The 18,488-nt window shown below is 49.0% G+C and overlaps 7 protein-coding genes across 7 annotated transcripts; 5 read left to right on the top strand and 2 right to left on the bottom strand.

Annotated features, from left to right (window-relative positions):
• Nucleotides 1–54: 54 nt before the first annotated feature.
• Nucleotides 55–1,479, top strand: LTR64_000875 (uncharacterized protein; the record flags this gene model as incomplete). The annotated part of the gene is made up of 2 exons (XM_064895256.1): nucleotides 55–154; nucleotides 194–1,479. The coding sequence occupies 2 exons, from the start codon at nucleotides 55–57 to the stop codon at nucleotides 1,477–1,479; spliced, it is 1,386 nt and encodes a 461-aa protein (XP_064757943.1).
• A 4,416-nt stretch (nucleotides 1,480–5,895) lies between these two features.
• LTR64_000874 (uncharacterized protein) lies at nucleotides 5,896–6,710 on the top strand (the record flags this gene model as incomplete). The annotated part of the gene is made up of 2 exons (XM_064895255.1): nucleotides 5,896–6,364; nucleotides 6,424–6,710. 2 exons carry the CDS (start codon nucleotides 5,896–5,898, stop codon nucleotides 6,708–6,710), a joined length of 756 nt encoding a protein of 251 aa, XP_064757942.1.
• A 515-nt stretch (nucleotides 6,711–7,225) lies between these two features.
• On the bottom strand, nucleotides 7,226–8,098 carry LTR64_000873 (uncharacterized protein; the record flags this gene model as incomplete). The annotated part of the gene is made up of 1 exon (XM_064895254.1): nucleotides 7,226–8,098. One exon carries the CDS (start codon nucleotides 8,096–8,098, stop codon nucleotides 7,226–7,228), a length of 873 nt encoding a protein of 290 aa, XP_064757941.1.
• Nucleotides 8,099–9,218: 1,120 nt separating this feature from the next.
• Nucleotides 9,219–10,423, top strand: LTR64_000872 (uncharacterized protein; the record flags this gene model as incomplete). Its single annotated transcript, XM_064895253.1, has 3 exons — nucleotides 9,219–9,497; nucleotides 9,559–9,676; nucleotides 9,846–10,423. 3 exons carry the CDS (start codon nucleotides 9,219–9,221, stop codon nucleotides 10,421–10,423), a joined length of 975 nt encoding a protein of 324 aa, XP_064757940.1.
• A 1,363-nt stretch (nucleotides 10,424–11,786) lies between these two features.
• GIT2 (glycerophosphoinositol permease) lies at nucleotides 11,787–12,870 on the top strand (the record flags this gene model as incomplete). The annotated part of the gene is made up of 4 exons (XM_064895252.1): nucleotides 11,787–11,887; nucleotides 11,942–12,062; nucleotides 12,113–12,416; nucleotides 12,503–12,870. The coding sequence occupies 4 exons, from the start codon at nucleotides 11,787–11,789 to the stop codon at nucleotides 12,868–12,870; spliced, it is 894 nt and encodes a 297-aa protein (XP_064757939.1).
• A 3,000-nt stretch (nucleotides 12,871–15,870) lies between these two features.
• LTR64_000870 (uncharacterized protein) lies at nucleotides 15,871–16,580 on the top strand (the record flags this gene model as incomplete). Its single annotated transcript, XM_064895251.1, has 2 exons — nucleotides 15,871–16,015; nucleotides 16,057–16,580. 2 exons carry the CDS (start codon nucleotides 15,871–15,873, stop codon nucleotides 16,578–16,580), a joined length of 669 nt encoding a protein of 222 aa, XP_064757938.1.
• Nucleotides 16,581–16,754: 174 nt separating this feature from the next.
• LTR64_000869 (uncharacterized protein) lies at nucleotides 16,755–17,736 on the bottom strand (the record flags this gene model as incomplete). The annotated part of the gene is made up of 4 exons (XM_064895250.1): nucleotides 16,755–16,984; nucleotides 17,036–17,361; nucleotides 17,407–17,494; nucleotides 17,544–17,736. The coding sequence occupies 4 exons, from the start codon at nucleotides 17,734–17,736 to the stop codon at nucleotides 16,755–16,757; spliced, it is 837 nt and encodes a 278-aa protein (XP_064757937.1).
• Nucleotides 17,737–18,488: the final 752 nt, after the last annotated feature.

The raw sequence follows: 18,488 nt of genomic DNA, 5'->3' as shown, positions 1-18,488 counted from the left end.
TTCATCTTCACGTCTCGTGCTTGTCAAGATGATCACCATCGTCGCATCTCAATCATGGCTTGGATCGAGTCGAGCCCTGGCATCTGGGGAAGACCTCTCGCACTGACCGAAATTGGAATGATAGCACCTCTTGCCAGCTTGCTGCCTTCAAATCGTGAATTTATCAAAATACATTGTGTGGCTAATTTTACAGCTGCGTACCCTGCAACGCAAGTTGTCTCTGCCTTACGGAGTGCTTGGAAGGCCCTGAGGTTGTTGCGGTCTCCTGACATTGCAACAACATTCAAAGATGGCCAGAAAATCTACAGCGTAACAAATTCAGAGGATCTGGAGAAATGGCTCGAGGATACGTTCACGTTGAAAGACATAACCACTAGCCTCAAGGATGCTGTTCGCGATGAGCAGCTCAAAGCAACACTTCTTCCTACGCTTGCCCTACTACCAGAGACTGCAACAGAGAGTAATTTCATCGGCTCGGTTATTCTTTTCATTAGTCATTGGCGGACTGAGGCTGCAGGCGTTTTCAAGATGCTAGACCAGATATTCGACTATGCCGAGGATTTACTTACTGGTTCATCTACCGCAGCAGCACTAGAGACGCACGTATTGGGAAGTGAGGCCAATCTTTTGACACCAGCACTCGACGATATCTTTATGTCAGGAAAAAGACCCTCTGACGAGGCTAAGGCTCGTGTGACACAAGACTTCTCAAACTACTATGCTAACTTCCCACCGCTGGACTACCCTATGCAAAGAGAACCTACAGCATCACCCTCATATCTTAAAGTCAACCAACGCACATACACAGTGTCATCGACTTCAACCCTGGTCGCCTCATGTAAAGCCAATAATGTCACAATCACAGCTGCCGTCCATGCAGCGTATCTCGGTGCAGTCTGGCAGCTTGCAAGCCCGGAAAGCGAGAAACGGAGCTACGCCTCGATCATGCCAGCACAACTTCGAACGCGTCTCCCCAAATCATCACCATATCGCGAACAAGGATGTTGGGACTCGGCTCGAATGCTTCTTCTCACCGCACCACCTGACCAGGACTTCCTGACAAGAGCCCAAAACCTGAAGACACAATACGCTCGAGCAAACACGGACGAATGGCTCTACGACGACATCGGTCAAATACCTGTCCAGATGGGGTTGCCTCCAGCAAGCGACTACCCTCTGCCAATTTCCATGCCATATTTCACCAGTATCGGTGTGCTAGATAATGAAGTAATAGTGCCCGACCACGGCGGGTTTCAGGTAAATTATCTCACTTTCTGGGCTGATTCGACCATGCCAGGTATCGTGTTGAGGCTGTGGACTTTTAAAAAGAGATTGAATGTCCAGATACAGTGGAATGCGGCTTATCATAGTGGTGCGTCTATTCAGCGGACTCTGGATATTATTGAGGAGATATTGAAGCAGGAACTTGGAATGACTGTGGATGTTGAGCGAAGTAGTGTCGAGGAGTATAATGGCTGAAGAATGAACAGGCCGAGTTTGGTCAGTCTGCCGACAAGCGTACCAGATTCTATATACAGGCGTTCCATTGCTAACGCGGAATGTATCCCCGAACCATCGTTACACGCATTTTCATGATCAAGCGCACTCACTTGGATTGAGCACAGGGTCAGGCAGCCGCGGCGGAGTCATTGCAAACGATATGAGTTCTTTGCTATGCAAATTGTAGGGACTGATCTGTTCCATGCAGCTCAAGTACATCGGGAACAAGTGCTTAAACTTGGCTGAATATTCTACATGTTGTCTGATAGTGGCACCGACTGATAGCATATAACGACAGACGTGTTAGGTAAAGAGTATAGCGGAGAGGCAGGCAAGATGGGAGCAAGTTTTCCGCTCGATTGAAGCGAGGGGGAGGTATTGATTCCTAAAAAGTGCTTTTTCACCTTCTCCGAACCTGCTTACGTGTCTTCTCCTGTGGCGGTGAACGGGAAGGAAGACTGGTCACGTCTTCAGTATCGTCGCTACACCATTGTTAGAGATGTTGTGAAGGCGGCCGGCAAGTCACCTACCTATCGCAAACGTCCTGGAATGCTTTCAAAAGTGTCTGCGGAACTGATTAGCATTCATCCTTCCCCTCCAGAGCATCTTCCGAACTTACCATAAAGTCGTGGTCTTCCATTGACCCAAAGGCCGAGGCCGTTTGCGCCTGAGATCGCGTCACACGAGGGCTACTGATACCAAAAGCGACTCGAGCTAAATACCTTGGGTCGTCTCTGTCTGGACAGGACTTGAGCACTTTGGAGAACGCAGCCGCATTCCACTCTCTCTTCGGTGGAGCGACCCTCTTGACCGCTGTCTTGCTCTCGCACCACGTACAATGTCCACATTCCGGTGCATCGTTCGGCAATGTGTCGCCAAAGTGTTGTGCAAGTGTCCTGCAGAAACACTCACTGCCAGTAACAAGGTTCGTAATCTGTTCCATGCGGTGAAGATCCTGCTGTTCGCGAAGAACGAGATCGTGATACAACGTGTCAATGATTTGTTGTCGCTCTTTGGAGGACGTTGGAAATGGCTTGAGAACTCTGAAGACGTTAACGACACCAGCAGCTTGAAGATCGATGTATTGTTCGTCGTGCCAATTGTTAAGCTTTGCCACAAGGTCGACTCGTGGCACTTTGCTTGACCGAGCCGCCGCTTCGACGTCTACGTGGCAAAGCGTCTTAGCCTTGTTTGTGTGAGCCTGCAGAGCAACAGCTGCCGGCGAATGATCTTGACTGAAAGGTCGAATCGATTTGTAGCTGTATTTGGTGTATTTAGGTGTGGTAGCACGTAGGAGACTGAATCGTAGTTCGAGTTGGGCATAGACTGTTGCTGTTAATATGCAAGACCTTCTTATCACGTTGTGCCTGACTCCGTGTAGAAGTCAACACGAGTTTGCGGAAAGTACTTACTGTTGTTGAGCACAGTTGGCTGTCAAATGTTAGCTATTGATGTTCCCAAAACCACATGTAGAACTCACCCTGATGTCATGTTCTCTCGCTTGAGAGTATAGATTGATTTCGATACAAGAGTTTTGTCCAGTGTTAGGTGTGATAGAGAAGATCTCGTTCAGAAGACTGCTAATAGAAGCCATCGATGGAAGGTCTCCTCTTGCGAAACTCTCTCTTAGGTGCATATCTTCCGCGCACAAGTAGAGCATGCAAGAGCTCTGTAATCCATCACGACCGGCTCTGCCGATCTCCTGACTATAGCCTTCCAGACTTCTCGGGATGTCATAATGTATCACATTCCGGATGTTGGCCTTGTCGATGCCCATACCAAACGCAATCGTAGCTACTACTATCATATCCTTCGATGCCATAAATTCATCTTGGCATCGTGCTTTCTCGACTTTGTTCATGCCTGCATGAAAATGTAAGGCGTTAAAGCCATGGTCCCGTAACTGTTCGGCAAGCTTTTCGGTGTGACGTTGTAAAGTCACATACACAATCGTCGGACCTGGATGGTCCTTCAAAAATTTTCTCAATTTTGGGTACGATTCCTCCTTGGTCTGATACGATTCAGCCAGCAGGCGCAGGTTAGGTCGGTAGGTCGTGGTGCGGAAAAGCCCCTCAGTAGGCACGTTGAATGCATCGCAAACGTCCTGCGCAACCTTGGGAGTCGCCGTGGCTGTGAGACATACAACTCGTTCAGCCTCGATCTCTTTTGCAAATCGAGCCACCTTCAGATAGTCAGGTCTGAAAGCATGACCCCATTCCGAGATACAGTGAGCCTCGTCAACTGCAAGCAATCTTACACCTCCTTTCACGTTAGCCATGGAAGCCACGAAACCTTCATTGTTGAGGCGCTCTGGTGCACAATAGAGGATGTCCAGGCTACCGTCCCTCATTGCATCGACTGTTTCCAAGTATTCCTCTCGCGTCTTGGTAGAGTCTAAAACTGCAGCTCGGATATTACGACGTCTCAGTGCATCGACCTGGTCTTTCATAAGGGCGATAAGAGGACTGACAACTAAAGTGATCCCACCTTCGGCATGTCCTTGTCGTTGCGATGCGATTCGGTCGAGTTCCTTGAAGCATAGTGCTGGCAGTTGGTAGCAGAGGGATTTACCACCTCCTGTAGGAAACACGACAACCGAACTCTCCCCTTCTAGTAGCCTCGAAATAGCTTGCTCTTGCTTCAATCTGAATGCATCCATACTGAAGTTTTCTTTCAAGACTTTCTTTGCTACTTCCAGAATAGGTCCAGACGAGGCATCGTCACGAGTTCTTTTGTTGATATTGCTTAGCTGATCTTGACTTTTGCGCTTACCTAGTATAGGCTGCGTCTTGTAGCTTTGTGAGAGCTGGAGCATATCAGCTTCATCACCTGAAGACATGCCAAAATCCTCATCATCGACGGCAGTATCTAAGTTATGCAGCTGGCTCGTGACGGTTTCAGAGGATCTTGGTATGACTTGACCGAAGAGTTCTGCCTCCACCTGCTGCCGAATTGCTGTCGAGTGCTTACATTCCGCTAAGATTACCCTGTGCAGACCGGTAGCATCGTGAGCTAGTACTTTCCCTAAAAGATTGCGCAGGCTTACGATGTCACATTTAGCCAATGCAGCCCTGATGTCGTGCTGCTGTTGACCTCTGTCTTGGTCGCTGAGGGACATGGCGAAAATAGGTTCACAACGCTATAATGGAGTTCCGGCCTGTGTCCGTATTATGGTCTCTAATTTGACTCTCACTGTATGAGTAATCAACCTTGGTCATTTCGCATTCAATAATGCACTTATTAGAGAAACGCGCAGCACGACGGAACAGGACACAAAAGTCGAATTTGTTAAGAACGCGTCATCTTCCTTGAGGTTGCCGGTCGACACCGCCCTCAGTTCGGCAAATACAGTCTGTCTTGGAACCCGAAACATGTACAATCGTGCGCGTATCCACGTGATGCATTTTTCGTGATTGTTCGAAGAAGCTGCGAGCCTAGCGGAAGCAGGTACAACGGCGGATATTCTTATGCTTTCGTGCCCTAGCGGCTAACAGGAAGTGCCTGGTCGTTGCATGCGATTTGCATATATTTTAACCCGACACTTTCTGCCGACAACGGCGTGCGTCTGGGTCCGGGAACGATCTTGTGCTGCAGCAAGAATTTTACGGCGAAAGAATGTTCCTCAATATCCGAACTATGCGGAAGTACTCGAGGAGGGCTGAAGAACACGCGACTTGTGTGCCGGTACAAATCCTGGCATCGAGCTTGTATATTTACGATGGATATCTCGGAACTTGAGGTCGCCGAGAATGTCCACTTGGACTATTACGTAGTGCATCAAAAGCCGGTACGGAACTGAAACCTTGAGCAACAACTTGAGAGCGACCCATGTGCTGAACTCACCTCTATCGACACATGGAGAAAATTTCAAAGACTCCTGGCTAACGCCGACTGAGCTCTGCAAGGCAATCCAGCGAACTCCGGCTTCTGAAGAGAACGCGTCAAAATCCTCCTGCTCGCGCTCACACAAAATTTTATCAATACCCTACTAGTGGATACGCGTGATTTTGTGGCTGGGATATTTGGATGGAACCTGAAAAGCAAGGAACCACCGGAGCCCACAACGGCAACCGCATCCCAGCTCTCGAGTGTCTTTTCGTCAAATCAGTCCACCAGCGCGAAACATTTATGGCGGATTGTCTCAACGAAACATTACTGATACGCTCGGAACCTCGCCTAGCACCATGTATGACTGCAGGCTGGTTGATAAGACGACGCTATGTGGACTAAATAGTCAGGATGATAAGCACACGACATGAACGTCACCAGCCGCTCGACAGCGAAAATCCGAACAGGATCCGAAAAGGAAAACTGCTGTTAGATATAGTCGTCGCTTCGCAGCATTTGTAAGTATTTCACAGACTTTGAATCGTGCTGTATCTACCACACTTCACCATGTATCCTACTTCTTTTTCCGGGCTGACGGCCTTATGTCTGGCCGTCTCTACAGCTGTTTCCGCGCTACCACTGAGCGATGTCGAAACCCGACAGGACACCAGTTGTGCTGCCGTACACATCTTTCTCGCTAAAGGATGGAACGAGACCTACCCAGGACGACAGGGAAAGCTGGCCGGTGCGATATGCTACGGGCTCGAGAGCTGCGACTACGAAGATATCCTGTTTTACAACGCTCCAGAGGCCGACTACTGCGCCTCGATAACAGAGGGCAACAACAACGGCCACGCTCAGATGTCTGAGTATGCTAGCCGCTGCCCCGACTCTCAACTTGTGCTCAGCGGCTACTCGCAAGGCGCAAACGTTGCTGGAGATTTACTCGGTGGTGGAGGTGGTTCGTTCGGCGACCAAGCATGTACAGTGGACACCACTGCTGGTTTTGACCCTACTACGAGTCCTGGAAACAAGCGTAAGTCATTACATGGATTTCTACATATCGCACATAACAGCACACTAACTTTCGTTCAGTTGCAGCAGTATTGCTATTCGGCGACAACCGTCACGTCGCGAATCAACCATACAACATTCTGTCTGGTGCACCTTACTCAGCTGCAAATCCGCGATCCGCTGAACAAGTCCAACATATGAACCTGTTTGCACCAATTATACATTCATACTGTGTGGAGACAGATCCTGTATGTGCTGCAGACTCACCTGTGACAGCTGATGTGGAAACTCACCTCAACTACTTTGATATTTACAGTGATGAGGCTGCTGGCTGGGTTAAATGGATGTTGGAAAATCCTCAGATGTAATGAGATAAAGAATTTTACGGCTAATTAAATATCAAAGATTTAATGATAATCAATCTCTTCAAGGACGAATTTGTTGCGCTTTGAAGTGTCAGAGCAAACATGCCGGGTGCACGCCAACCATGTGCCCGAATTCCCTCTTGGTTGGCGAGGCGACTCCCTGTGACCCTAGAAAAGGATCTAGTGCTTGATACTGTGCAGTGTCAACCTTAAGGTCTTCCACAGTGCGAAAGAGATCTATAAACATGGACTTGATACCAGTAGCTGTTTGCCACTTCTTACAAAGAGACAGCAAAGTGGGCGAGCAGGAATGCGTCCCATGCACCTTATGGGAGTTTTATTCTGCTATTAGCAAGAAAGAGCCGTTGAATACACGACAGGGTTCACGACTGGGCCAGCTAAATTCAAATCGAGATAGTAGTGATTTTGATGGCGCTCTGAACAATATGGCATGAAACTCAATATATGGTTGGTTGTAAATGGTCTGTTCATATTATCCAAGATATTCTTCAAGACTTCTACTCCTCAGCATACCATCCTGGAAATTCTTCTCTCCAATTCCTGTCAACTTCGTCCTTCCGTCTTGACCTTGTGGAAGTGGCGGCTTCAGCAGCCATCAACTCTTCGTTTTTTGCCAAATCCTCCTGATCTGCAACCAATGTCATCGCTTGCGTATAAGCCGCCCTTACTTTGGCTAGCTCAGCTTTTCCGTCGTCTCCCCGATAGATGCGAAGATCTGGCCTGAGTGCTTGGTCTGCGAGACTCTGCATCTTACGACCATATCTTCCGGCTAAGACATGCCTGTCCATGTATCCATTCTGGAAGGTTCGTGCCTCAACTCCTGACGTGCTGCTGGACAGCCATGCTGGGACTTGGAGAGGCTGTGCGGGTGATTTTGACTCTTCACATTCCGATTCTTCCGCTGCTGACTCATCGTCCCATGTTTGCTTTTTGAGTTTGAGCATTTCTTGCTGCGCGATCTTAGTGAATTCAATCTTTTCTTGCTGACTCAAGCCAGTCGCCTGTCTCAACAATTCTTCACGATGTATCTCAGCCTCAGCGAGTATAGCTTGAGTCGCTATAAGCTTTTCATCGTCGAGGACGGCTGGGTTGTGTTCGCTTTCCTTCTGGAATTTCAAAAGATATTCGTTACAGTCACAAATGGCCTTTGTGGCTTGGGCGAATTTTTTCGCTAGCAAACGGAGAGATTTCTTCGGGGAAGGCGCACTGGAGGCTGGCTTGAAGACGAGCTTGATCTTCTTCGGTCGCTCTTGCTTCTCCTCGACGACCACGCATGTATCGAGATGGGCATTGACAAGTCTCTCTTCTACTAGCTGGTTGCAGCACGGACAAGGTAACAGATTTCGCGCTTCCTGGTTCTGGTCTGACATGGCTGGTATGCAAGAGGACTTCAATCAGGAAAACACGTTGATGTCACCCTTGAATTTTCCTTGTGTCGCATTTTTCATTTCGCAAACAATGCGACAGTCACCACGACATTCGTCTAACAACTCACGTGGCAAACACCAAGTGTTGGCAGCAATCGACCCAGGCACTCTTTCACTCGTCCTTGCGGCTTGTGTCGATTGATTTCATGACGGGTAGGTAGTAGTGAACCATCTGAGGGAGCTCGTCCCGTATCTCATGAAGAAGGACGTTTCGGTCAAAGGCGAAATGCAGGCACGACCTTCTGGGTGTGGAGGCTTTGTAACCTGCTGCATGGTAACTGTCAGTATGCAAGAGTGACATACATACCCTCAAGTATATGTTTGGGTGTAACTTTGGAACACATGTTTTCTACTGAATGTTCGCTGTTCGTAGTCATCGCAGAGTGAGGAGTTGAAAAGGTGAGCTGAGCATAACATCATGGTGATAGTTGTGATGGGAAGGAAGCCATCTAGCTTTCGGGTATACCACGTATACCTTCCGCCGCATCTGCCTAGTTTTGCATTAAGGTGGTGAGGTACACGAAACTTCCGGCTGCTTCTGTCTAGCAACAGAATGTCGTTGTCAACAGATCTATAAAGGTCTACTGTTTACGATATGTCCCACGTGGAAACCTGACTTGTCTCCACCAGCGATGGATACGTTGCTTGGCCAGCTTTCTCGCTTGACTACAGTAGTGGAACCTGGACGCTGCCGGGATATATTCACTCCCTTGCAACGAAACTGTCATGTATAGAAAAGCACAGATTTATACGAAAAGTATACACACTGGCTGCTGAGACAGCTTCCCAGGCCGTTGTATGCTTCCGGACGAGTGCGGACGAACAAGACTAGCATGACGCAACAGATGGTTCTCGTCCTGTCGAAGTACTCGTCGATTCCCACACCTGTGAGAACTCGACCACGGAACCATGCACTCCTATAACGGCGTTCCTCACAATGCGGGTGACCAATTACAACGTCATTGTACCAATTTGTCTTTTCGCCATGGATAACATAAAAGAACCTACTTGAGAGTCCTGGATCTCACAAATTGTCGAAAACGCAAGGACGAAGCCACGAAACATGAAGTCGGCCATCAACCTGGCGGGTGCTGTGCCAAAAGTCAACATCATAGATGAACTAATTCCTCAGCCAGGCCCGAAAGAAGTGCTCATCAAAGTCGTCGTCTCTGGATCCAACCCCAAGGATTGGAAACTCCCGTTGTGGGCAGAGACATATGACACTTCAGACGGGGATTCCGTTGCAGCTAAACAAATGGCAAAGGCGAAGAAAGGTCTCAATCAAGGGGATGACATAGCGGGAATAGTTGAAGAGGTCGGTAAAGATGTAATCGAATTCAAGGTAAGTCTGTAAAAAGCTGGAGGATGGTGAGCTTTTGCCGCTGCTGCTGACACATGTATAGAAAGGAGATCGAGTTGCGGCGTTCCACGAGATGGGTACAGACGGAGGCTCTTACGCAGAATATGCGATTGCGCCGGATCACACGACTTTTCATCTCCCGCCCGCCATGTCCTTTGAAGGTATGGACCACAATTCAGGCTCGGGTCTCATGCGATACCCATGCTGACCATCTCAACACAGAGGCTGCTACCATCCCTCTTGCGGCCCTCACTGCTGCAGTCGCTGTGTTCCGCAACTTGCAACTCCCAACTCCTTGAAACCCAGCCACCAAGCCGACACCTTTCGTAGTTTACGGGGGCAGTACCTCTGTCGGATCTTTCGCCATCCAACTTGCCCGAAACAGCAACATCCATCCCATCATATCGGTGGCGGGCTCAGAAAAAGACCACGTCAAATCCCTTCTTGACACCAGTAAAGGTGATGTCGTCTTTGACTACCGTGACGGCGCCGACAACGTTGTCAATCAGATACGCGATCACCTCAAATCAGGAGGCTACCCACAACCGCGACACGGACTTGATCCAGGCATCGGCGAGCCGTGCAAGAAGGTTTTGACCGAGATCGTCGCCAAGGATGGGTACATCGACCTTGTTCTGGGCGTACCTGACTGGGACACTGCACCGGCGACCAAAACTTCAACAATGGTGGGCATAGTACACAGTGATGCTGGCGATGATCTTGGTCTGGTGACGTGTCGATGGTTCACCAAGGCTTTGCAGGCGGGTACATTCAAGGGGCACCCAGTTGAGGTCAGAGCTGGTGGACTTGAGGCTGTGGAGCAAGCATTGAAAGATCTGAAGGATGGTAAGAACAGTGCTAGGAAGTACGTATTCCGGATTGCGGAGACACCTGGGCTTTCAGCCTGAAGCAGCCTCTTCGGCTGACTGCGACGGCAATCATGAGGGCTTGGTGATCAAATATACCCCTAAAGTTCCATCCTACAAACAGGTGGTTCGATTGGACAAATGTTTAGTGCTCAGCACGTCTCGGGCGGACCATCTCCACCATCACTCGTCTTCACTGTAGTTTCTACGCTCGAAAACAAGCGAGTTAAGACAGCCTCTTATCGCGCTCGGATGCCTTCGAATAGGATATTGAATTGTTGATCTTACCGAGAATAGAAAAGTTGTGCACCTCTCGTATCGCACGTGGCAGATGTAGTGGCGTTAGACTGGCTGCAGATCGAGAACATGTGACTTCGAATTCACTTTCGATGTGAGCTCTTGCTTCAACTCTGTGCTCATACAAGGTCTCCCGATTGGTCTTGATCCACGAACGACCATACGATTGAGTGTTCCTGGCACATGTCGACTGTAGCAACGATGTTGCGAACATGAGATGGAGTGTGCGAGTAGGGTACCCAGTGCAGGCTACTGGCTGGGCAATGAACTGGGATTTCTAGATTGTGGTCGAGTGAATATACATAGCGGAATGCCCCCAGGCCTGTCAGAGAAACTCGTCTATTGTTCTTGGAACCTATGCTGAATCGAAAAGGTTTAGTCGTCAATTGCTGAACGCCAGCAGCCCTGGTTACCAAACAACATGGATCGCAAAAAGGAAACCCTCGAGACCACCGTCTCTTCACCGTCAAATGGCACACTCGAGGGTGTAGAAGTCCTCGAGAAGAAAAGCAGATGGGACCGATCGTGGCCAACAATCGCTTGTGGCGCTGGCCTGTTCTCTGACGGGTACCTGAATGGTGTTATTGGCTCAGTATCGACCATGCTACAGCTCATATATACCGATCAGTATACCAACTCATCCGCTCGGAGTGCTGTGCCCAGTATCGCTTTCGCTGGAACAGTCGTTGGTCACCTGGTGTTTGGCTACCTCTCTGACCATTGGTCTCGTCGACATTCACTCCTAATCTCCACTCTTCGTGAGTTCATATGCGATTCAAGTTGTGATAGCTGTGGCTAAGACGAGCAACAGTGCTGATCCTCTTCTCTGTACTCTGCGCCGGCGCATATGGTGCAGGCGGTAGCACACAAGGTCTCTTTGCTGCTATCGCTGCTTTCCGCTTTCTGATCGGACTCGGGATTGGGGGAGAGTAGTAAGATCCACAAACTCTTCCTCTTTTGCTCCTGCTAACAACACGTTAGCCCTGCAGGCTCAGTAGGTGCAGCAGAATCCACCAACGAACTTGCAAAAGGCCATCGCAACAGGTGGTTCATCTTTGCGACTGATTTTCAGATCTGTCTTGGATTTGTCGTCAGCGCTTTTGTGCCCATGATAGTGGTGCTTGCAACAGGAGAGAATCACTTGAGGGCAGCATGGCGAATATGCCTAGGCTTGGGTGCCGTCCCACCCCTGAGCTTGTTGTATCTGCGGTAGGTTGAAACGTTTCGCTCCTACCAATTTGGGAGTACTAAAACTATCATCAGCGTCAAGCTCAAGGATCCGGAGCAGTTTCGTCGCAACAAGATGCACAGATTCCCTATTTGCTTGATCGTCAAATTCTATTGGCGACGTTTGTTAGCTATCTCGATCATCTGGTTCGTCTATGTACGTCTTTACCAGCACTGTGTTAAATCATTATCGTCTGACTCGAACAGAACTTCTCCGCATACTCTTTCGGCATCTTTGCCTCTTCCTGGCTTGTCTTCATTCTGCCAACCGATGCACCTCTATGGAAGTCATTCGGTATGGCCACAGCCATCAACAGCTTCTGGCTACCAGGTGCCTTTTTTGGTGCCTTCCTCTCTGATTGGATTGGACCTCGATTAGGTCTCGTGATCGGAGTGACTTTGCAAGGCATCGTGGGCTTCGCCATGACCGGCGCTTATGGCGAGCTCAATCAGCCTTCTCGTGTCGCCGGTTTCATCATACTGACTGGCCTCTTTATGGCTTTGGGTGAAGGTATGTACCTCTTAAGATCACGTCAGCAATTTTCACACAAAATGTGCTTCTGAGATCATCATTGAAGTCATGGCTAATCGCTATAGTCGGTCCTGGTGCAAACATCGGTCTTCTTGCCTCAAAACTCTCTTCAACACCTATTCGTGGTCAATTTTATGGCATTGCAGCAGCTGCCGGAAAAGTGGGAGCCTTTGTCGGTACATATGTCTTCCCTCTTCTGATTGATGTAGCTGGAGACGATGCAACTAAGCAAGGGCAATATCCGTTCTGGGTCAGCAGCAGTCTATGTATCTTCAGTGCTTGTGTGGCCTATTTTGGCATGCCGCACGTAGGACAAGACATGGTAGAGGAAGAGGATGAAAGGTTCAAGCAATATCTCGAGCAACATGCTTATGACACCAGTGTTATGGGGGTTAAAAGAGGTGAGGAGCAGGAGATCGAGTCAATGAAATAGACTATCGTAGATCTTGGGCCGAGGTGGGCAACGAGGTCGTGATAACTTCAGAGGACAGATCGATTCGTAGTTCACGCTTGTACTTGTGCTGAACGGTATACAAGATGACATGTTCGCACCGCACCACTTCAACCATGCTCTTCCTGATCTTGATCACGGCACAGCGCATTCATCTTGCTAATCTCTTTCGATATTGACTGAACTCGGGGGCGTAAGGTAGGGACACGGAGCTTCTCGCAAGCTGCTATGTCAGAGTTGTGCTATAACGTGCTCGTCACGCATGCGTGATGGGCTCCTGACTGACTGGCTGTTGAGAGCAGCCATACATCGTGATGGTCAGCGTGTCACTACTTTCGGACAAGGAGATCCTTCACGTTGGACGTGCATATAGGAGAAGTGATCGGAGCGTGTGAAGAAGAGACAACGCCATTTAGCTAGTAGCCAACACGTGACGACTGGTTACCGCGTGTGGCCAGAGGTTTATCCCCTCGCACCTCTACAACTCTCTACGATGCATTTCAGAACGTTAACAGAGGTCAAGCATATCAGTAACACGCATGACAGATGTGAACTTCAAGAACAATTGTCTTTGCACCATCTGCAAAGAAGTCGAAGTCACCCCTCCTATTGATGGTTCTTAAAATCACTCCGAAGTGTCTTCACGCACTCCCCAAAGGTTGGACATTTCCTGACTGGTCTTGTCATGATGTTCTTCATAACTGAGATGACACGGAAGCCCCTACACTTGTTTCTCCTGTAGAGACTCGTGCGAACCACAACTATCAGCTCCTAGCAGCTCATAAATCTCGGAAAGGCGATCTGGTATCGCAAAGACAGGTGCTCGCACTGCTGCAAGTACTCGCAGGTCCATAGTTTTCCTCTCAAGTATCCCCTGCAGAAGTTCCCACTCCTCGGACCGAGTTCACCACCTTCGATGGAGGTCTCAGTCAGACTAGCATCACTGGTTGATCGACGAATGGCAACTTTGTCATGGATATGCTACACTCAGCTCTTCTTTGACGTAACGGGACTGAGCGTGAGTTCTTGGAACTTCGCGGTGACCACTTGGACTGTACTTCGGAGCACTGGGACTCGTTAACCAAGTATGGTAGGCATCTATACTAAGTAGACGATATATGGCGGGTGAAGTTGCTGAATCATAGCCAGGCGTACTGACATTGTGCCGCAGATGCTTGCGGCCACATTGAAGGAGGATCTGCTGCTCCTTTGGTGTTCGATATACGGATAGTGGTGTACGATTGTCCAACGATTGAGTGCCGACCAGAGGTGGTGGATCTGGGTATGGTCATCGTCGTTCCTTTCTCTTGTGACATGGACATACGCTGTATTCGACGCAGCAACGGGTGCAAGTACATATGTGAGGTTGGATTTTGAGGCTGATTTAGTGAAGTTCCGCAAGCGATCACGATGTCCCAAGGCATGCTTTCAAGGATACTGATAGGGCTGAATTATATCACAAGGCTGTTATATTGTTGCGGTCTTCTGAGTCTTCACCAGGTCGTCTGTCCGAACATCGACCACAATTTTTGACAAAGCCACTGATCGGGGTCGTCGTTGCAATATAGAGCTATGTCCTCTTTTGACAAACGCTTTCGGGGAATGGCACTAAACCTCTGTCAGTCTAGCATTGACTAAATTTGCAGAAATGGCTTACCGTCTCTTCTGAAGCCTGCATCGTGGCGCTCTTGGATCCTCGACACAAAGTTGTGTTATGTTTTCAGGTTCAGGACTAGCGGTCGTGCTCGTTGTGGTCGGAGACGAGGTAGGGTATTTTCCTGGCGGGCGGCATGTGGCAAGCCCGACGATCGTGCAGAGGATAACGATAAGGAAGTTGAGCTGCATCGTGATGGTCCTTTTGTATTAAGTCTGTATCCACCTAACTTGACATACAGTACGTTGTGTAGTCGAATATTCAAGCACCGTATTCAAGGTATATACAACGTAGTCGATGCGCGACACAGCATATTAGAACCTGCAGGGCCATAATTAGTGGGCTGGCATACTGCTATTTGCATCTCGTTGTCCGGCTATGCATGACAGTCAGAGTCGAAATCCGCCGATAAGAAGCACGAGAAGTCCAATCATCCGTGGTGCATGATCTCATAATAGCAGGAAAGTCCGATGCTGGGCATACCAAAACAAGCACGTTTTCTGGGCAGTGCTGCTTGAGGAACATGTCCATTGGGCGGAGTCCCGGTCACCATGTGCATCTTTAGATTGTTGTTTCTCGTTCAGTCAGGATTGCGACTTCGTGGCATGCCCTTCGGGACGGTACATCACTCGTACTTATCGATACTGTTATCGTTGCGGAGAAGCATGTGGCACAAGATGATCACCGTGGAGAAGGATCTGGTGTTGTAGTGGGGTCAATATCTACAGTATTTTTCGATCGCACTTAGTTCGTTACTGCCTCGTCGTCGAGGACGATACTGCCAGCATGGATTAAGTATAGGCTGGGTAACAGGACACGATGTCAGGCTACTTGAGCTATGCTGGAACCCGAGAACTCGTCAATAGCCACGGCAATCGTCGCATCTGTCAAGCTTCCAGGCTTCAGCTTCAAGACAGGTATTCTATTATGGTGGCTATACAGAGACGCGAGCGACAGGCACACCCAATCTTTCTGAATCATAAGTTCGATTCGCAATATGCTGGTCCGACCAATGTTTTGGGCATACTCTTGTAGTTGCATACTACTCGTACAACTTGAAGCTCAGCTGTAGAAGCTTTCTTTAGAGGCCGGGTATATGCCTGAGGCTACCAGAATGACGCACCTGCCTGCTACAATTCTGAATATTGTTTCTCCCTCTCAGAAGTGACAGCCATGCCTGCACAGTAAATTTCCTGCAATGTCGCGCTACAATGATCTTTCTAGAAGTCCGGTCACTCGACATCGGTCCCGCGACCATGATGTAGAAGCGGACCGCGGTCACCGACTCGACCGGAGCAATTATCGCAAGCCTCAGAATCCAGACGTAAATGAGCGACCACGAAGACGTCGGCAAAGAAGTCACAGCTCTGACTCAGAACCCGAGCATGATCGGAGAGAAAGGTACAGAGACCGTTCCCCTTGTCGAAGCCACCACAAGTCCAGACGACACTCACGTTCCGCTTCTCCTAAGCCGTATGAGCGTTCACGAGGACCATTACCATCACAGGATAGAGCTTTCAAGCAGGAGCGAGGCTCGGAAACACCTACAATAGAGAAACAGAAGCCGAACTTCGCGCCCAGTGGAAAGCTCGCTGCAGCTTCGAACACTGTGCAAACAGCTGGCCAAACCATTGTCCTGAAATACCACGAGCCTGCTGAAGCACGCAAGCCACCCGCAAGAGACGCATGGCGCATGTACATCTTCAAGAACGACGAAATTGTTGACACAGTACAACTTTTTGAGCAGTCATGCTGGTTGTTCGGTCGTGAGATGGCAGTCGTGGACATTCCCATCGAGCACCCTAGCTGTTCCAAACAGCATGCAGTCATCCAGTTTCGATACAGCGAAAAGAGAAATGAATTTGGCGACAAGATTGGAAAAGTGAAGCCTTATGTGCTTGACTTGGAAAGTAGCAATGGCACTTTCATCAACGAGCAGCGAATTCCAGATGCAAAATACGTCGAAGTAAAGGACAAAGACGTGATCAAATTCGGAGACAGCAGGAGAGAGTATGTTGTCCAGTTGCCCAAAACCTAATAAAGACAGGTATTTTGTGCAAGCTGGTGATAGCATTGAATGGTGAGACGATTACTTGAAACTATTCTGAGCAACCATACTGCTATGCAGGTGAAGAAATAACACGTCCACGCAAATCAATGGTGGCCATGGAGGATTCTCGTCTTCTTCCTGCTGCCTATCACTGCAATCATCTTAACCGCTCTTAGCCTTCTGTCGGTCACTGAAACCCTTGATGTGAGTCGACAGATCACCAAGAGGAATCAAGAATGGGAAATCGACGGCTAGGAGAACCAAGGCGATGAAGATCCACCAACCGACGATTGTCACTGCTAGAAGAAGTGCAGCCCCGACGTGTTGGTATACCACTGCGCCTGCTGTGTTGCCATCAGCAAGAGCGAAGAAAGCAGCCGCGAGACAGCCAACTATATGACGTCAGTGTTATATTTCCTTACAGGTAGAGCAAGAATACTCACAGCATGGAATCAGCATCAAGAAGATGAGGAAGAACGCAATATTTGTCCTGAGTGCTGCAACACAGTATACGCAGCAGAGCATGCACATCGCAACAAGGAAGAAAGCGAATGAAGCGAAGAAGGTTGGATTCATTCCAGAAGCTGGGTTGGCCGGATCGGTTGCGTATGAAGCGTAGGCTGCGTATCCAGGAACCAGAGTTGCACCGAATGTGAACCAGTAGCCGCCAAATGAAGTGAACACGATAGCTGGGAATGTGTTGCCGAGGATCCATTCACCGATACCACCAAGTGTGAGCATCAGGCCACCGAGGAAGAAGTATGCACCGCTGAACAATGTCAGTTGAGTCTAATAAACCAGTCTCTCCACTTACACCGTTGCTGCACCAAGACCACCTGCACCTCGCCAGCCGAGAAGTTCCATCGAAAGAGGAGTCGTGCAGAGGAGGAAACCAGCGATGGCTGGGAATGGTCAGCAAACTGTCCCATACTCGAGCTTTCGGAGACATACCAATGCCAGTTGGGTTACCAAAGGTTACTCGGAGGGAACCAGCTACCTGAGTCTTAGGAGCCAAGAACATTGACTCGAAGATCTCAGGAGAGATTGTGACGCTGCCCGCGGTTCGAACGCGTTTCAACATGTCTTCGTGTCTGACATCGGTACCGCCCTTCTCGAGGTTGTGGTCATCGCTGGAGTCCGACATATTGGCTGACACTGGCGTTGATCAGGTAGAAACGTCTCGATGGTGATTGTTGGACTGCGTTGGTGGAAGTTAGAGCAGCAAGCAGGTGGACAGAGAAACGACAAGCCCCTGTCAGAGAGATGCCAGAGGATTTATATTTTCCTTCATACCGGGCAAAGGGGTACTTACCTCCGCATTTTGTCTAGCAAGCGCTACAAACTATCAATAACACGGTCTTGCGGTTATGGTAAGCAAAGAAGCTTTATGGCTTCCAAGGCTTCACGGAAACATGCCTCGAAGCTCTGCAGCTACCGCTTCACTCCGTCGAGCAGGAACATCTAGCGGCCAAGCTCGTCCAATCCGCCAAACGAAGTCCTCAAACCTCTCTGGTACAAGTTCAAAGCTACAACTGGAAGTGCATAGATGGAACAGACTTGTAACAGTAGCTCATTGGCTCAGGAGCAGGGTGTACGGAACTGCGAAGTAACTTTGACTGGAGATCTGACTTTTTGACTTGCAGCGTCTAGTGTACCGGAGTAAGATTGTCTCCAGCAAATTGTACTGGAGTACAGTAGACTTGTCATGCATTCCGAAATACCTGAATGAACTTGTCTGTGTTACGATGCAACACGCAGCGCTTGCTACCAGCAGGCGAACGCCGTCCATCATGAAAATTACAGCACGTAACACAACCTGTACTGCTAGATAAAACAAACACAACAATCCCGTTTCAGAAGTCTATGTACTGTACAAATATGCATGCAAGTCATGGG

The sequence above is a fragment of the Lithohypha guttulata genome (assembly GCF_036872675.1).
Source record: "Lithohypha guttulata strain CCFEE 5908 chromosome Unknown scaffold_1, whole genome shotgun sequence".
Lineage (NCBI taxonomy): Eukaryota > Fungi > Ascomycota > Eurotiomycetes > Chaetothyriales > Trichomeriaceae > Lithohypha > Lithohypha guttulata.
The sequence above is the reverse complement of the archived record's forward strand: the minus strand, read 5'-3'. Positions and strand labels throughout refer to the sequence as shown.